We start from the raw sequence: 17,716 nt of genomic DNA, 5'->3' as shown, positions 1-17,716 counted from the left end.
TATATCCAAAGCTTCTCTCTCGTCGTCTTCTACTTTTCTCGCTCTCATCATGTTCATCTGGCTCGATAACCGCGCGCGCCTCGGCCAGTCGCTAAAAATTGCGCGAGCGCATGCGCTCCCACGCACGTACAGCACGCGCGCACACCACGAAGCCTCGGCGGGCTTGGAGAGGTCGCGGGGGAGGGAACCCAACGCGAGCAAAATAACAACATAACGCATACGAGAGTGGAGCGACGGGGGAGCTTAGGAAGCTCGCCGAGCGCACTCCCCCATCGATGCCGTCGAGGTAAGGCAGCATTTAGCGATCGCGACGAGACGCGATGTATTTTTCAGCAGTCGATGGGAGAGCTTGCGCTCGCGGATCTGTTTTATCAGCCGTCGCCGCGCGTGCCGAAAAGACTCGACCGCCGGTGAGTCGCGTTTTTGCCGTTCCCCAGTGCGAGAGAGCCGCGCGAATCGATTGGCCACTGCACGGGATGCGCCCTCGACAAATGCATCGCTATCTGTACTGACTGCACTGAGCAGTCCAGTGCTTCGTCCTTTCGGCACGTGTGCACGCGAGCGCGATATCCCGGAATGTAATTACGAAACTGGGACGAATAACCGCTTGTGGTGCACGAGTCTATACATGTACTCGAATCCTGCGACTCAATGTATATACAATGCGAGGCTATGTTCGAGCTCGTACGCACGCACGCATTCATTAACACGTTGTTATATTGCTATTGTTTTTATTATCGACGGCGAGTAGTTTTAAAGACGAAAACACGCGCGTGAACGAGAGCGCGTGGGCATTTTTCGGTCAGCGGTTCAGCGGGATTCGGGTAGTATGCGCGCTCACGCCCAGCATCCGACCGAGAAGCGAGGCAAAAAAGCGATGATGCAGCGTATAAATATATTCGCACGTGTTTTTAATCAGCGAGAAGAGCTTTGGGCCGGAGGAAAAACGAGAAATCCCTTACGTGATACGTGCCTCGACGTGAGCGACGATATATTTTTTCGGCTTTTTCGCAGCTGGCATTTTCAAACGAAATTTTATATGCGCGAGAGCGAGACGAGAGCGAGTGTCGGCCAATATCATTCGCTCGCTTGTGCGACGCATGTTTTAACATATTTTTTGCTCGTGTAATGCGTTAGCTAGCGCGTGCATATTTGCGTATATATAAGCATCAACTTGACAATGGTCAGGTTACAACAACGACAACAACAAAAAGGCTTTCTCTCTCTCTTTGCAAGCTCAAGCTGCTGAGATGTAAATTCGAAGCGCGTTGCAAAATTTGATTACGCACATCGACTGCGTGTAGGATTTAGTCAGATGTATGAACATCGTGGAATATTATTTACCCGAAGTTGAGGGTATGAAAAAGAGATGAGCTTCGAGTGCTTTGCATCGGAGCTAGCTTGCGCTTACAAGCTTATGGAAATTTCCGCGTATAACAACTAAATCTTTCCACTTTCAATAAAGTTTCGAGTGGGGGTAATAATAAAACTTGGTCAGTATACCAGATCTGATTGGAATAACTGAAATCTTAAAGGAGTTACATAAAGTAAAAAATTCTTTGCTCGAATGACTAATAACAGAAGTTTATAATAAAATAATAAAACCGTAGGGCGAAACAAGCGAGCGAACCCCTTCGGTCATATCCATCATCGGAAAATTATCAGGCTGGGTTATCTTTCGGTGAATGAATTGGGTTTGATGGCGCGAAAAATGCGAATGTCGTTATAGTTCCGAGCTCAAACGGGTAAATTTCATTGTACCAAATGGAAAATCAATTAATTGAATTAATAAGCGTTATCATAATAGCTTACGCACATCATAACGCATTAACGTGATTTCCAGGGCATAAAACCACAATAAAATCGATATTGTCGGAATTGATCGAAGCTTGAGCACGCGGGGGCGGGCGCGCGATAGCCCCCCATTCTCGAGTCGATATAGCGTCAAGATGTAGCTGTACATGCACATAACGCGAGCGCAGCGGTTGCCAACGCGAAATAAAAACTTTTCTGAAACTTAAATGTGATAGGAAAGGAAAAGTCTAGGAAAAAAAAAAAAGAAAAAATCCGTCCTTTAAAAAGTACATTGAAACGATTTCGCTCGACACAGGTATACATAGAAGGTATACACACGTATAGGACTTCTCGCCGCTGCAGATCGAGGCGATTCTGGCAAAGGTTGCTACGTTCCTATCGCTTGGTCAAGAGTGTCCAAGCTATCTACGTCTTGCAGAGCTCGCACGCGGCAGTGGCATGTATAGCAGTAGCAGCAACGACGATCTCTTACACCTTGACGCTTTTTCGTTGCTGGCTCTCGCTCGAGCTTTTCAAGCGTATCCGACAAAAGCTAATGCTATTTTCCCGGCTGCATGAGCGTCGTTCACCTCTGCAGCAGACGCAGTCGAGGCATTGGCTCCGAGCTCCTTTTTTATTCATTCTGTAATTTATATACAAGTCGGAGTTTCACAGGCGTTTTTCAGTCCTAATGTTTCGGCGATGTTTGAACAATTTTACACAAACGCGCGTTCATCAGTGTTCGACGTTTCAGTGCATCTTTTGCAGCTGGGCCAATAAATCTAATGATCCATTTTGAATGAATACTTTGTAAGCTTCGGGAGAATACAGTAATTTAACAAAGTTTCCTTCTACTTTTTTGTCGAAGAAAGAAAGGAAGGATGAGCAGTCGTGTAAACGCGCGTCTCGAGCCACAGAAATTCTTTAGTGTACTCGACCCTGACGAATGAGTGACTAATGATCTTCGGACTCGCAGGGACATCAGGGCGTAAAAGGGCAAACTATTGGCACTCGCAAGCGCTTGCCTATACGCATAAAGCGAGCAACTATAATCCTGAATATATTACTTGATGAATTTAAAGGCCATCGTTTTTGAATTCGCACCGGTTGGAACGAGCCAGCTAGCGAGTGAGCGAGAGCAAAGGCAGACGCTTGGCGCGCGTATGTGCCTAGGAATATTCTTTGGCGTATGAATTAATCTTGCAGCAGGAGCAGCAGTAGCATCAGCCTCCTTTAGCCGATCCTTTTGATCTCCCTTAAGCCAGAACCGCTGCCCCCGGCCTCTGCCCGCGCTTCGCCCATCAAGGCTTTTCCACTGAACTGATGGCTTTGCGTTCTTGCGCGCACACATGCATGCATACCACTGCTCTCTCTCTCTCTTTCTCTCAATCTCTCGCTATCTAGATGCCTCTTGTTGGTTAGTTCGCCCACAGTATATAGCATACTCGAGTGTATATTCTATTTTGATCGCGTCGAGAAGCGGCACCGGAGCACTAGCGTGTACAAATACCCACTGCAGATATAGAGATGCACGTATTCAGGTGAAATTTATATTCCCGTCGCATTGCCTTATGCCTCTCTCTCTCTCTCTCTCTTTGCAAGATTTCGATCCTGACGCACTTGTATCTCATGGATCGTTATCAATCTCCTTCGCTTACCCGTCGCGAGCGGCGATTCCAACGAAACTCGGATACGTGCGACATGCGTGCTTGGGCGTCTTTATATAATACGTTGTGCAGGCGTACGCGTGTGCACGAGCTACATGTACTATACGTACACGGTACGGCAGTCGCGCGACGAGCAGCAAGTTGCACGGATGCGTAGTCAAAGTATACCATAAGCTAATTTGGAGACGGATGACCAGAGCGCGAGCTAGATGCTATATATTGCCGCACTGAACTCGGAAAGCAGCGGCAGCGGTGACTAGCGCGCCTGCTCCCAACAGTAGTGGCTCATAACAAGATTATTGTTGAGCGTCAGCTATTTCCAGCCTTTCTCACTTCTGCACGGCCTGCTGCATCCATCCCCCCAGCCCCTCTTCTCGTACGGCACACATGCGTGTAGCGAGAACACGGCGCTCGCTGTGCCACGAGTGCAACGCGCACCGAGTGGCTGCGTATAAATTTCTTTCTCTGAGTAATTTCGACATTTTTTGCCCTTTTCCACTCCGTGTGCCCGTGGCCTCGGATACGTGTACGCGCCCGCTTGACTTGCCTTTTTTATTATTCATCCGAGCTTGCGAGCGCACCCAGCTACCTGTGTCGATGTATACGTAGTCGTGCCCTTGCTGCGCCGCCAACCAGAGCCAGATTCTTTTTTACTAGAAACAAATTATACGTGGACGATGCTCGAGCGAGCGACCTGGCTCAGAAATTGAAACATCCCTCTCTCACTGGCCGGCATAACGTTCGTTTTCGTGCAACTCTGCGCGTGCATCACGCGCTAGCGATAAAAATTTCCCTTTACATCCGCTTCAACCTGAATTTAACAAATTACGCCGACGAGTATCCGTTTTTATACTTGTAATATTATAACGCTGCGATTGTTCGGCTTGTTGAGTTGGAAATTATTATACTTATAATTACTTTCGATATTTTCGTCGATGCAAAATCATGTTTAAGATGCAGCTTGCAGATTGGACAATATTTATATGCTGTCTCTGTACTTCAATTCATATAACCCGTAGAAAACGAAAGTTTTGCGAATGTTATCTGCATAAGTGACTGACGAATTGCTTTAAATTCATCTTCAACTATCAAAACATCATTATAAGTACTTTTGCGCGCTTGAAATTATTTCTCTAAATGTCCTAGAGATTCACATTCATGAGTTCACGGAAATGGAAATCTCAAGAAATAAATCTTAACAACAACGCACAAATCAACGCAAACGTTTAAAAGAACTTTTGATCATATTCGCGATAAAAATTTTAATAAGAGTCGGTAAAATTTGCATACTTATTAATTTGCAAACCTTCATAATTCAAATGCTTGAGCTCCATGGTCCACCAATGGAAAAGAAATTATAAAAGCGTAAACGAAGAGTAGAAATTCAATTTACACTGAATTTTTTAAAATAAATATAAATAAATTGAGTTTTTTCTTGGTAAAAAAATTTAAAAAAATTCAATGATTCTATAAAACAAAATGAAATATTGGCGTGTAAAATTACATCGATAAAAAACTGATGCGTTACAGTAAACATTTCAATTACAATCACAACGATAAATTACATAAAATTCAAGATTTAATCGTACGATCAAAATAGGAATACCGAAAGCTTGTCAAATCTTTATCGAGACTACAATATCGTTCGAAAATTCTGTTTCGTTTTGCCGACCGTTGAGGTTGAAAAAAAAGAAACAGATATTTATGGTCGTGACAATTCACTTGCACAGCTTCCTCAAATGCTACTTGGGACGTTACGATTCGCCATGTACCACGCATATATATACGTATATACAGAAACACTCGAGCTTGACAAGGCGTATTTTTACCTCGCTACGCAATCGTATTTCAACTGCATAACTGCCGAGCTTAAAAAAAGTGATATACCCGACACGCCTTTAAAAGAGCATCGCCATAGAATATAATGTTCTTTAGGAACGCATCACAGCGATACTAATCGCATAAGCAACGCACGTACTACAACGTGTTCACTTCCTCTCGGCGCCGCTCTGTTATGTACGCGCCGAGTGATACATGTGTGCGCCTGTGCAAGTGCTGTGTATGTCGCGGAGATCGATCATCGCTCCCCCATCTCGCGCGTTACAGGTATATGCAACGGTGCCGCGCGACGCACCAGCCAAGTTTCATTTGCGAAAGTAACGCACCTATAGCACGCTCTGCTGATTCCGTGCGCTATATACACACACCTATTCGAGCGAGCCAGAACTATGTGTATGCCTTGTATAGCTCGTTAGCTTGATCTTGAACTTGTCGCCTTCACAGGAGAGGCGAGCGTGAAAAGTCGCCCGATACCCATACACTGCAGCGACGCCGCGAGCGCGTGCAGAAAAAATTTAACAGCCAGTCGGCAACTATACAGCTGTTTATTAGTCATATCGTACATGTATATCTTTATAACAAGAGAAAACGTTGCGTGCGCGAGAAAATACAAAAAAGTCACTCGCTCGCTATTTACGCAGCACTGGACTCATTGATGCCCGCGATATTGCGCTGCACTTGTTATTCTCGCAAAAACTGATCGCTCGCCTGGAACGTTTGAAAATTGTTTCGACTCGATTATATACGAAAATCGTAAGATATCTCCTCCTTGTTGTCGCTACTATTGCGAGCTTTGCACGTATCAATGCCAGTTTTTTGACTCGTTTTTCTTTTGTACGCGCGTACTTGTACGATATTCGTGCGTTTGTCAATGTTTAACGTGGAAAAAGATTTTATGATCAAATGTTTGAGTTTGCAAAAGAATTGATCGAGATTCTTGACGCGTCGAAATACTTCACATCGCGTAGTTTTATGAAGCTCAGAAATAAATATTTATCATTTTTGACTGGACTTATAATCCAAGTTTTACACTGGTGATACTCTACGAGCAAGCGACAAATCGATGTAGCAAAACAGTTTTAAAAAGAAAAATTCGCAAGTAAAAGACAATTATAAATCGTATACGAGGTTGCTGCGCGTGAAAACGTAAAATCAAGATAAAATCCGATAGCCAGCCACATACGGAAGAGTAGCCACCGGTGTGTAGCTGTTTATATATAGTGAGCTGGAAATTCAGCCAACTCCAATTCGTTAAACAAAAGGATTGAACGTCAATGCAGTGTAGTAACGTAGCGTAACAAGAGAGATCAGATTAGGATGCAGAGAAGGAAGAGAGAAATAGAGCGATTACCAAAAAAGCTCCAGCTCTGTCATGATTACCTCGAATATGTGAATTTTCTATGAAAATGAAAGCTCTGATATTATATACGTTCAACCATGATACACGTGATATTGTTACGAACATCCGAGGTTGATATTATCCATATATTCGTTCTTTTAAATAGTCGTGTACTACTTCATGCGTTTGTTCCACGGTAAAATAGAGTGAAAAAAAATGAAATTGAAATACCTAAAACTTAAGAAAATTCAAATATTTTTTGGCACTCTTGGATAAAACATTTTTTCACTAACATTCCAGGAGATGAAGAAACCACTGACTTTTTTCTAATAATATATGTATGAAAGGAATAGCGAGTACCAAAATGGTGAAGTCTACCTTCACTCGTTGAATCGTAAACAAATGAGCAAAATTTGGACTTGATTTAATATTTTTCATAATAAAGAAAATGAATAATAAAACGGAATTTCATTTTGCCCTCTTCTTTTTGCCCAAAAAGTTAGGCGAAAGTGTACGTTGAATTTATTTAAAAAAATGTAATTTCTTGCTGATACATCAATGTAAATATTCTTGACAATGTGGCGCATTTACTTTATTCTTTTTTGCAATCTGGTGAATAATATTAGAAAATAGTCATTAAAGTACATTGAAGATAATTTATTCGTAAATGGTTAGATGCAATTATAACAATTAAATCTATTTGGATTATTTCACAAATTTAGATAAATTGAATTAAAAATTGAATTAATTATATTTGATGCGGTTAAAGCTTAATCAAATATGATTTTAAATGAGCTTACTTAACATAATATAATTCATATTTTGGAGCAAATTCAGTCCATTACTTTGAAAAAGTGGAATTTTGGTTAACCTTGTACGTTATTAAATATCATTGAAGGAGCCTCTCGTAACTGTTCCTCGAGCTTGAATACTACTATTTTTAATGTCTACAATGTAAGAGAGAGATGGAGAGTGCATTAGAAATCTCCAGAATATTCATCTTTTCCATAGATGTACATACGTGCAATGTGCATACACGTATATAATCTGCGGTAAAAGCAGTTTCCGTGTGGTTCGCGTATATTTCATCGCCCTTTTTAGAGTACCTCAAGCGTGTAGTTTGCGCAATAAAAATAATTGTGTTGAACTCATCTTTCTCTTCCCCCTGTGCACTCTCTCTCTCTCTCTCTCTCTCTCTCTCTCTCTCGCTCTCTCTCGTTCTTTCTCTGTCTTCAAAGGCATCGTTTGTGTTGAAAGAAAAATATTTTCTAGTTGTGTGGTAAATGAATAAAAAATATAGGGTCTGTTTCTTATTACTCCGATGGAAATGAGAATACGAAGGATGAAATGGCCAAATGACGTACAAAAAAATTTCTTCATTAACTCAAATGGCTTGATGATTTTGTGATGGGAGCGCAATTTTATAATTGCAAAATAATTTTCTAGTTTGTGTGTAATTGTTCGTTTGAACAGGGAATGAAAAAAACTGGACATTGTTTCTTAGCTAAAGTCACGAGTCCAATGCGTTCCCACTTTACAAATGAAAAAAGCAAGAAATCGATACTGAAAAGCTAAAGACATTTAAAGGAAATAGCATAGGGAAGGGTAAAAATAAGAATACTTCAAATATTTGAGAATATATATAAGAATATATTATTCACATGTAATCCTCTTTTTACGTGTACGTTATGCGATTTCAAAGAAGAGAATACACAAGCTGGCTTTGTCTAAAACAGCCTGGAGGAAAGAGTGCAATGGAAAACGGTTCAAGGTAGACGTAGAAAGACATATCCCTGCAAGATATTCAGGAGTCCTTCAGGTATATACTACTGGTACGCAAGTATATAGAAAAATTTGCATGAAAGTTTGAATTCTTTCTCTCTCTGTCTCTCTGGCAACCGAACATACTCCCTGAAACGTATTTTTAAAACTTTATGTCTCTTATCAAGTCGCTGTCAATAACAGGGATTCTCACTCACTTGCTCCTTTCTCTAAGCTAAACTTTTAAAAGAATAAGCTATTATGCTTGGGCAAATACTTAATCTAGTATACATTAGAGATAACAGTAAAAAATACAAAAGTATTCGTAGTAAAGTATAAATTACATCTGTATGAAATTGAAATGGTTTCAGCTAATGGTACTTGCAAAAAGATAATTTGAAAATTTTTGTTCGTTTTTCTGAAAGTTCTAGCATAACATTAGATCTATATAGTTCAACTTCAAGTGATGAGAAGACTGCAAAGCATATTTAAAAAATGAAAGGCACTTCGTCAGATCTTAAAAATAACCAATGTTGTTATAATCAAAACTGGTTCATTAGCGCGTGATGAAACATTCAAGGCCGATTATGTATCATGATTTTCCATTTATAAGTCAGAGTTACTTCGATATATCGGGTACTGTCAGTCTCGAGTAAAATTTTTCTCGAGCAACACGTCTGCCTCGACCGCATCATGCAAATCATTTATTTTGTTGTTTTGATACTGTTAGTTTCTTCTAGTTGTGCTCGCAGTAAGTAATAACATAAAACATGTGTACGCAATCAGTTATACAATTTTTTAAAATAAATTACGTTGTAATTTTATAGGACAATGTAGCACACCAGTTGACTGTTTTCCACTATGTGGCGATAAAGATGCGTCGTGTGTAAACAATCGTTGCCAGTGTTCCAAACCACTTGGTTAGTAAAAGTTTATTATCAATTGTAAAACTTGAGTTTAAAAATTTATTTGTGTATGATTAATTTTTTAGCGATATGTTTCTCGGGTACCGACTGTTTTTCTTATTGCGAAGTGAATCCAGATCCGTCGGTGCATCGCGACAAGGAAGTTTTTTGTTCAGAGGATGGTTTCTGTGAATGTGTTACAATATAAATCATTGAAAAAGACCGATAGACAATACAAATACACGGTAATTTTGACTGGAGCAATCGAGTTTTTTTTATCTCTTGTATTAAAATTCGTTGAGAACACAATTTAATCATAAATGCATTTAACGAAAATAGATCATAATATATCTGGAAGTATTTTAAAATGGATTATAAATTCGAGTTCATATATCATTAAATAACGCGTTTATTAACAAGCCGATGAATCGTTAATTAATAAACAATGAAATTTTCGCAAAATGCTTGCTACGGATGTAACAAAGGATTTTGCTAAATGAGATACGAAAATCAATGCATCTCAAAAAGCCAGTCGAAATCAAACTCTACGCTATTTATTCAAGTAAGCATTGGAATTGGACCATAACTCTCCATAAATTTACAATATAAAAGTCTGTAAGCCCTTTTAGCATATAGAAAGGTTCGATTTTTCATTGATTTATCGCTTTAACCCGAAACTTTTAGCATATAGGCGGATAATTTAACGAAAACTTATAGATTATATTTATATCCAAGGGTGCATAACGTGTTATAGTTAAACTTCCGGCTTTGATACCGAGTTAGATTGAGTTTCTGCTACACCGCGATGTATATATATATATAATATACGTATACACATCCGAGGTTTTTGAATCCTTTAATAAAACTGCACCCAGGCACTGTGAGATGCTTACACGAAAACATGCTTCACACGGTATTATTATTATGCTAACATCAACAAAGAAACAAGAGAAGCTTATTAAAGCGAGCATGGCCTAATGAAATATGCCAATCTATGTAACTGGATTGTAATACACGTATACGTACTTACTAAATGAACTGAATCCGTACGAGTGGTCATTTAAAAATGACCGCGCAGAATTGTTAGCGAGCACAAACGAAGCAGAGGTATAAACTAAGTCTATTACGATAAATTGTTGAAAGTTGGAAAAATAAAATGAGAAATTTAGAATTAAAAGTGCAAATAAGTATTGGAAATAGCTTGGAGAGTACTCGAGAACGTGAAGATCAAGCAGGTTCATTTGTAATTCATTTATTGTAATCTACGTATTTTGAGACCGATTTGTACATCTATCTGTAATTTGATTAAAACCGTAAAATATTTCCTCAAAACAGTAAATTTAGCATAGTGTAAATCAGAAACTCGAAATTTGATTAAAAAATGTTTTCATATTTTACATTCGTGTCTAGCTCTATTTTATATGCAGTTGAGTGTGCTATTCGAACGGCTCGAGTTGCTTATACACGAGGTGGAATGTTATGCATTAGAAATAGACTTGCAAAGTACACTTGATTTTTAAGTTACCTCAGAGAATTAAATACAACTTGTACTGATGCTCTTTCGTGTTTGGAATACATAATCAGCGCATATAAAATATTACCTGTGCACACTGTAAGTGGTAAATGTAACTTTCGTCAATTAAAAATGAAATTAAAATACATTGTTTCGAGTGCACTTCTGAAAAGCGAGGTAATGTATATAGCATTTTGAAAAGAAAAAAAATGAAATGGTTTGTTAGAAAATAAATTTAAATCAAAATTATTGATATATTTTTGAAAATTAAAAAACATAAACACGTATAGGCACTGAAAACGAGTCTTGAAGCTTCCTAAATCAATAATTGCGTGTAAGTGTGTACAAGCAGTTTCATTTATTCCCATAATCTTGATGTAAGTTATTGTAAGTGCCATAAGAGAGACCTCACCTAACCTGAGAAACGCGAGATATCGACACTTCCTTGGGGAGTAGGAAGCTCCTTAATACTTGACTACATGTCAAACATGTTGTCTGTTGCTCGAATATGGTAAGCATTCAAGGACTTGTTTTTAATTTAGCGACAAAGCAATGACCGTCTAGTGTTGCGCGCCATTCGTTTGGTAGTGGATATGAAAACTTGTTCTTTCTATAATACAAAGTTGGCTAATTTAATAAGGAATAACTTAAATTTATAAATTATAAAGAGTAATGATTACATTTTTAAGTTTTTATAGATAAAATTGATAAAGTTTAAAAAGCTATTATCTTACGCTATATTCACAAAAAGAGTTAGCGGAAGCCATTGAAAATATTTAATTGAATATTATTTAAATAACTGCAAAGCAATAAATATTATTATACTAAAAAATCAATGAGGCATAATTTTTTCAAACGTTTACTCTTCGTTTGAAGCAATGATAAAATACCTAATGTCTTGATAGAAAAAAAGAGATGTGTAGGAATCAGTAAAGCAAAAAATAAAATCCAGTTAATAATAACCAAGTTTTTACACTCAACAATGCGAACAGCTTCCAAAAGATTTAGTTTCAGGTAAAGTTTGATTGAATTTTTTTTTCAACTTGTTACACTGGTAGCTTGTAGGAAGGTATAGCTTTGATGGGAGAAAGGCCCGCATGCTCCTTCCAATGCGCAATTAAATGTACAGTGGCGTAGTTCTAAAAGAGTGGAGGTAAATAAACCTCGATCAAAACCTCCGTCTATAAAACTAGGCGTTGCTGGTCTATCGAGTGACATTGCAGTGCAGGGTGATGCAGCCTCGAGATTCGAGGTCATTTTATCGAGCGATCAAGTGTCAGAAAATTAAAAATATCGAGGGAAAAAATTCATCAAAAAATGAAGATCCTGGTGAGTCAGGAGAGCAACAATATTTTTTTCTAAATTTCGTGTGACCAAGAAAATGTGCTTATAGTGATCGCAATGCTTTCAAATGTTCTCGTGACCAGTTATTTAAATAAGTGTGCATATTTAATTGTCATATATTCTGACCTATGCATTGTTTTATTAATTTAAAACTATAAATGCTTTTCAAAATTTTCATAATTTCTTGTGCTTACTGCATAATATTATGGCGTATAATTCATTCACGTAACTCAATTTGTAGACTTGCAAAAATAATTGATTTTTATCGTCAAAAAAATTTTCATAATATTAAGAAGGTATTAAAATAGTTAAATAAGTCTTTTACCTTGAACTTTTTTAACCACGTCTCTTGTTTTCTTGGACTATTTTTTGAAAGAGAATTGATTTTTTATTTTACAGACGATTTTCATTGCATTCGCAATGACTGTTGATGCTTTACGGCCACCACGACATTTCAACTATCGTGACTCGTCACCGCCACCCTTGTTCGACTCATCTCCCGGATCCTCTTCTCGACTGTCTTCCTATTTGAACTCCTACTCCAGGCACGAGTCTTTCAGTGACGGTGAGACGCCATTCTTTAACGAAGAGGCTCCTTCAAACTATCATCGTGGTGCTAGTCATTATTACGACTCGCCCTCATCCTCTTACTTTCCCTCCCATAAAAGTTCATATCGCTCATCGTCCTATCACAAACTGCCATTGAATTTTGGTGCGGTCAAGTCTTACTTTGAAGAGTACAGAGGTCAGTAAAAAAAATTTATTCTCGACTACTTATATTGTGCTCGTTAACTTACATTTTAGAGAATTGTATACATAAATAATTGAGCAATCGTGCGAACACTTTCATCTTTTAAAATTGCGCATTTTTCAATGGTAAAAGTTTGCACTTGCACTTGCACTTGCCGCCGCACAAACGTGTTTTTCAGGCTGCGCAATTTATATATGTTACCACGTGACAATTTGTGTCATGTATCATTTGATGGCATACTGCATTTCCATGAAACGGGTTATTCAAGGTGTTTTTAATTTGATGACGCATTGACGGGGCTTTACTCGAACATTTTTTATTAACTAAAGTTCATTTTGTTCCCTAGCTACCAGCATTTCCGTGCTGCTAAATACACAGAGCCTTTGTTTAAATGCACTTCAAATGCAGTCATTGAATTTCATTAACATCAAAAATATATGTTTATCACCCACGGCGAGAAATTTAAAAAAAGGAATTGAGTGCAAAAATAAAAATCTTATAAAATGACTAGGATACTAAAGTGAATTCCAAAATTTTTGGTTTAAATAGCTGGTTAATATTTGCGGTATTAATACTAACGCTAAAATCACGTAAATGAATTTTCCAAGGTCCACCACCGCCTGCATCGAGCGAGAATTCCAAGCATCAACTGGCCTTATCAGTAAGAGATGAACGACCGAATAATTTGGCAGGATTACGTTTGAGCTTACTTCAGGAGGAAAAAAATCACCCCGAACTGAACGTGGTGCAGCAAAAACAGTCGCTGTCCTACGGTGAACACGGGAATCATTTGAATTTTGGTAAGAAATAAACTTGTTAGTTCGATCTCTATGACGTGTTTTACTTTCATCGAGTAAAGCTTCTACGATAATACAGGGAGGAAATCATTCGAAAGCAAAAGGTCTTTAAATTAAATTTTCACGTGACATCAACTTTATAAAAACATATTAGATGTATGCACGAACTAATGAGTACTGTGCTTGCAAGGGAAGTTTCTCACCGAGCAAACGTCTATTCCAACTACTGTACTAATCACATTATATATTTTACACCCGAGCAATTCATTATTACTTAACAAAAATAGCAACTAGAGTAGCGTATGAAACAATCGGCTTCAGAGCTTGACGCGTATGCACACATCGCAACTTAGTATAGAATGCGTGTGATACGTCAGACGATGCGGTTAAACTTCAGCGGATATCTATAGTATTCAGAGCGTAGAAAGTAAGCTAATTAGCTAGATTCAATCACTATTGCACGAAGGACGCACCTCTCGAGGCAATAGGTGCTTTCCTGCGGTTTCAATGCAATGCTGTATCACATACACACTCGTATTATATATGTACGTGCGCGAGCAGCAGAGGCACGCTCGCACGCAGGGGTGACGTTTCCGCGCCGAGTGATATATAAGCGTTTGAATCATGACTTTACAGGGCTACAAACGCAGAGGCATATATGAGCGCCCCGCACAATCTATTACTAGGCATTTCTGGATGAATGTGCATGTGCAGCATCCGAGATGTCTAATCGTGATTAACGAAAACAACACTCCACGCGGGATTTGCAGTGTGGGATTAATAAGCAATCTATTCTGTACGAGCTAGTGCGAAGCGTGCGCTGCATGTTAATTAACAAACTTCTGAATGATCACTACGTTTGATTTTGTTTTCGCCTCAATGATTCAAATAAGTACATGCATTTAAAATGAATCTTACGCATATGTATGTAATTAAAAGTGTGGAACAAATCCATCAAATTTTATCATAATGAACTTTTTGATGTTCCGTACTTTGCTTCGTATGATGTTCTTCATCATAATTATCCTGCAGAAAGGACTCACTTAATTATTATTTTCTTGCATCAATCAATTAGGCAACTCAAGATTGATTACCCATCATATTTTTACCCCCCTTTTAAGATATTTTATTACCCCATTCATTTCCTTTATCAGGATTTCGCATTGTTTTCCTTCGCCGGAATTTCAGTATAATATTCGCGAGCTATAATCGATGCTATAACAATTGAGTAAAAAAAAGAGGGTTGATTGTTGATTACAGGTGAGCAGGGCCTCAGTTTTGCCTCGGAAAACGCCGTGACACCTTCGGATATTAACCCAGTTGGTGCAGCTGAGATAACGTCGACAACGAAATCGGCCACAACCGCAACGGCGACGCCGCCAATATCAGTACACTCGTCCTCGGCGTCTACGTCGACAAGCAACGCTGCCAGAGAAACCAGCCCTAGTGGCAATAGTGAAATTCAAATCTCGCTGCAGCAACAGCGACCAGCTACAAATTTTCCGAATACGGAAACGCCGACGTCAGCGTCAGCTGTAGCAGCAACGCCCGTGCCGAAAATCGCCTCTATTGCACCTATGCAGCTCAGTGAGTCCCCCTCGGCAAATACGGCGCCGGCCACTGCCAGCAATACTGGCACTGAGGTAAAGAAAATGTATAAGCTCGCACCCCCTTCGCACTCGCATTCGGACGTGATCGAATTACGCGTTGGAAAGTACAATCGTCTCATTACCGGTGTATTTTCGAGGATCTTCGTGGTAAGCAGCGAAAAACTGGGTCAAGAGGCCAATGGGGTGAACATTGAAACTTCCGTGAATCTTTTCCATTCACTGACGAACAAAATGGCTAGAATTCAACTAATTTCTTTTCGATATCGTCAATAAATGTTCGCGAGAATATAGATTTGAATCTTTTTCAACTTTTATAATTACTATACAAAATTCTATTTCTATCGATCCGAGCCTTCTTCGATCTATTGGTAGAAAGAAATTTGCAAAAACTTATGTTGCCAGATTTTAATTTCAGATAACATTTCACTCGAGTATCTAGAAACGTTTAAAACGAAAATTCAAATTTATGCGCGGAGCTTTTGATGTGAACGAAAATCCAGTTAAAACTGTAGAAACTTTTTGGTCGCTCGATAAGTGAGTAATATTCGTTTAAAACTTTGTAATTGTTTCAGATGGTCGATCAAGAATACTCCACTCCTTCAACAACTACAAATATAATGTCTGTCACGCCTAAATCCAATTTTAACGCAGCTCAGAATAATGTAAATAATAAAGCACCGATTGTTTCCATGATGTTTTACGAAACACCAAAAATGTCTTATGAATTTAGGTGATGTCAATTTATTCATTCATTATCGAATTTCCATTTTAATATCAATTTATTATTTTATAATTTTTTAAAAATGTAGGACAGTTAGTCAAGATGATTCGCCTAATTTACATAGACCCTTGTCGATGGATCAATCTAGGCTACAAGTTCAACCATTACAGCAAATGCAACAATTGCAATCAATGCATCAAATGAGTCCTAACTTAAAGCAAAACTTTGTCGTTTATGAAACGAAAAACCAGCTTGAGCCGTACTTTCAGTATAATCAAGTCCAGGCTCAAGTCCAGCATCAGCAAAATAGTAATAAAGACATTGCACCTTTGAGATTCAGTATACCAACGGAACCGCACGCAGCAACTTTGAGCTCAGCCACAAGTGCTCCAGTAAAGCTTGCATTTCCAAGTTTTGATTTTGCACGAACACCATTAATGGTCACTACTGGTAATAATTAAGCATTCTATGAATTTGAAAAGCTCATTTTACATTGATGTAATACCATCGTTTTAAATCTTAGTTCCTTTCACGAATAATTTAGGACAAAATCAAATATCCCTGGGAAACTTTGGGAATTTGCAAAAACCTGTCGTGCAAGCAGGTATAATGTGATAATGATTGATGCTTAGAGTTCATCTGTATGTTAAAATTAAAATACTTCATTTTTTTTCATGCAATCAAACTAGCGCCGACTATGCCAATAATATATTTGTTGGGAAATAATGAACAAACAAAACCTCTAGCGCAAATTAATTCGGGTATTCCTTTAGGTAAATTTTGAATTATGACACATTCAAGTCTCGGCTCCAGAGTCTAACCAGTATTTCTACTTTTAGGTTCATTTGTTATGTTAAATAATAATGCTGGAGTAAAGCAGACGTTTCCAGCACAATCCCTTAACTCTGGTAAGTCTTATTAGTAATATAAAATTAATTTTTCACCTATATTATAAATATCTAAGTTTAGAATGTATGCGTCACATGGAACGTAAATTAAAGTAAAAAATAAAGGAAGGATATTTTAACGCAGTTTTTCAAGTCTTATATAAATTTTAGGATTGCAGCTGCAACTCGGAGGGCTAGGTGGAATAGATTACCTCACGTCAACCAGTAATTCAGAGCCGATGAAGCCGGCGCTTTTGGAAACTGGAAAAGTTAGTTTAAGTCTTCAAGAACCGTTCCGATCACCTGAGCCCAATTACCAAAAAGTGAGATAGCTTTGTTTGTGATAGCGGATCTTATAGCTCTTGATACTAATCCTGAAATAATAGCCGTAAATATTAACAAAGTAGAAGCGATTACCGAGACGAAAATATGTAAATTCAATATCGATCAAAAACTAAAGGCGGTGCGATTAAATATTAAAAAATAACGCACTCTTTTATTTCAGCTTGGCTTTGGTCAGGGTATTTGGTAAGCTTCAAATGGAGAAATTGTCGCTTGATCTGCATAGTAAAACGACAATGAAAAGACCAGTTATTCATGGTTATCGATGAAGCTGAATTCATTTGCTACAACGGAGTCTTCTGCGTGTTGAATATAAAATTAAAAATTTTGTCGACACTTCTGTTGCTTATTTTTATGATGAATTCTGCGATGTATTTTGATGACCGAGCAAAAAGCTGTTAAAATGCTGATGCCAATAACAGTTTAGATTATTATGTATATGTTTA

The 17,716-nt window shown here is 38.4% G+C and overlaps 1 protein-coding gene across 1 annotated transcript in view; it reads left to right on the top strand.

Moving 5' to 3' along the window:
- LOC106655886 (mucin-16-like) overlaps nucleotides 1-17,716 on the top strand; it is a 24,457-nt gene extending 6,741 nt beyond the window's left edge. The window contains exons 2-11 of the mRNA XM_014376483.2: nucleotides 12,562-12,907; nucleotides 13,522-13,713; nucleotides 14,971-15,353; nucleotides 15,893-16,050; nucleotides 16,130-16,491; nucleotides 16,565-16,645; nucleotides 16,731-16,814; nucleotides 16,881-16,949; nucleotides 17,100-17,251; nucleotides 17,434-17,716. Coding sequence (XP_014231969.1) covers nucleotides 12,583-12,907; nucleotides 13,522-13,713; nucleotides 14,971-15,353; nucleotides 15,893-16,050; nucleotides 16,130-16,491; nucleotides 16,565-16,645; nucleotides 16,731-16,814; nucleotides 16,881-16,949; nucleotides 17,100-17,251; nucleotides 17,434-17,460 — 1,833 coding nt within the window. The 5' untranslated portion in view covers nucleotides 12,562-12,582 and the 3' untranslated portion in view covers nucleotides 17,461-17,716. The remainder of the gene's footprint in view (nucleotides 1-12,561; nucleotides 12,908-13,521; nucleotides 13,714-14,970; nucleotides 15,354-15,892; nucleotides 16,051-16,129; nucleotides 16,492-16,564; nucleotides 16,646-16,730; nucleotides 16,815-16,880; nucleotides 16,950-17,099; nucleotides 17,252-17,433) is intronic.

This window comes from Trichogramma pretiosum, unplaced genomic scaffold, assembly GCF_000599845.2.
Source record: "Trichogramma pretiosum strain Unisexual culture from Peru unplaced genomic scaffold, Tpre_2.0 scaffold63, whole genome shotgun sequence".
NCBI classification, from domain to species: domain Eukaryota; kingdom Metazoa; phylum Arthropoda; class Insecta; order Hymenoptera; family Trichogrammatidae; genus Trichogramma; species Trichogramma pretiosum.
The sequence above is the reverse complement of the archived record's forward strand: the minus strand, read 5'-3'. Positions and strand labels throughout refer to the sequence as shown.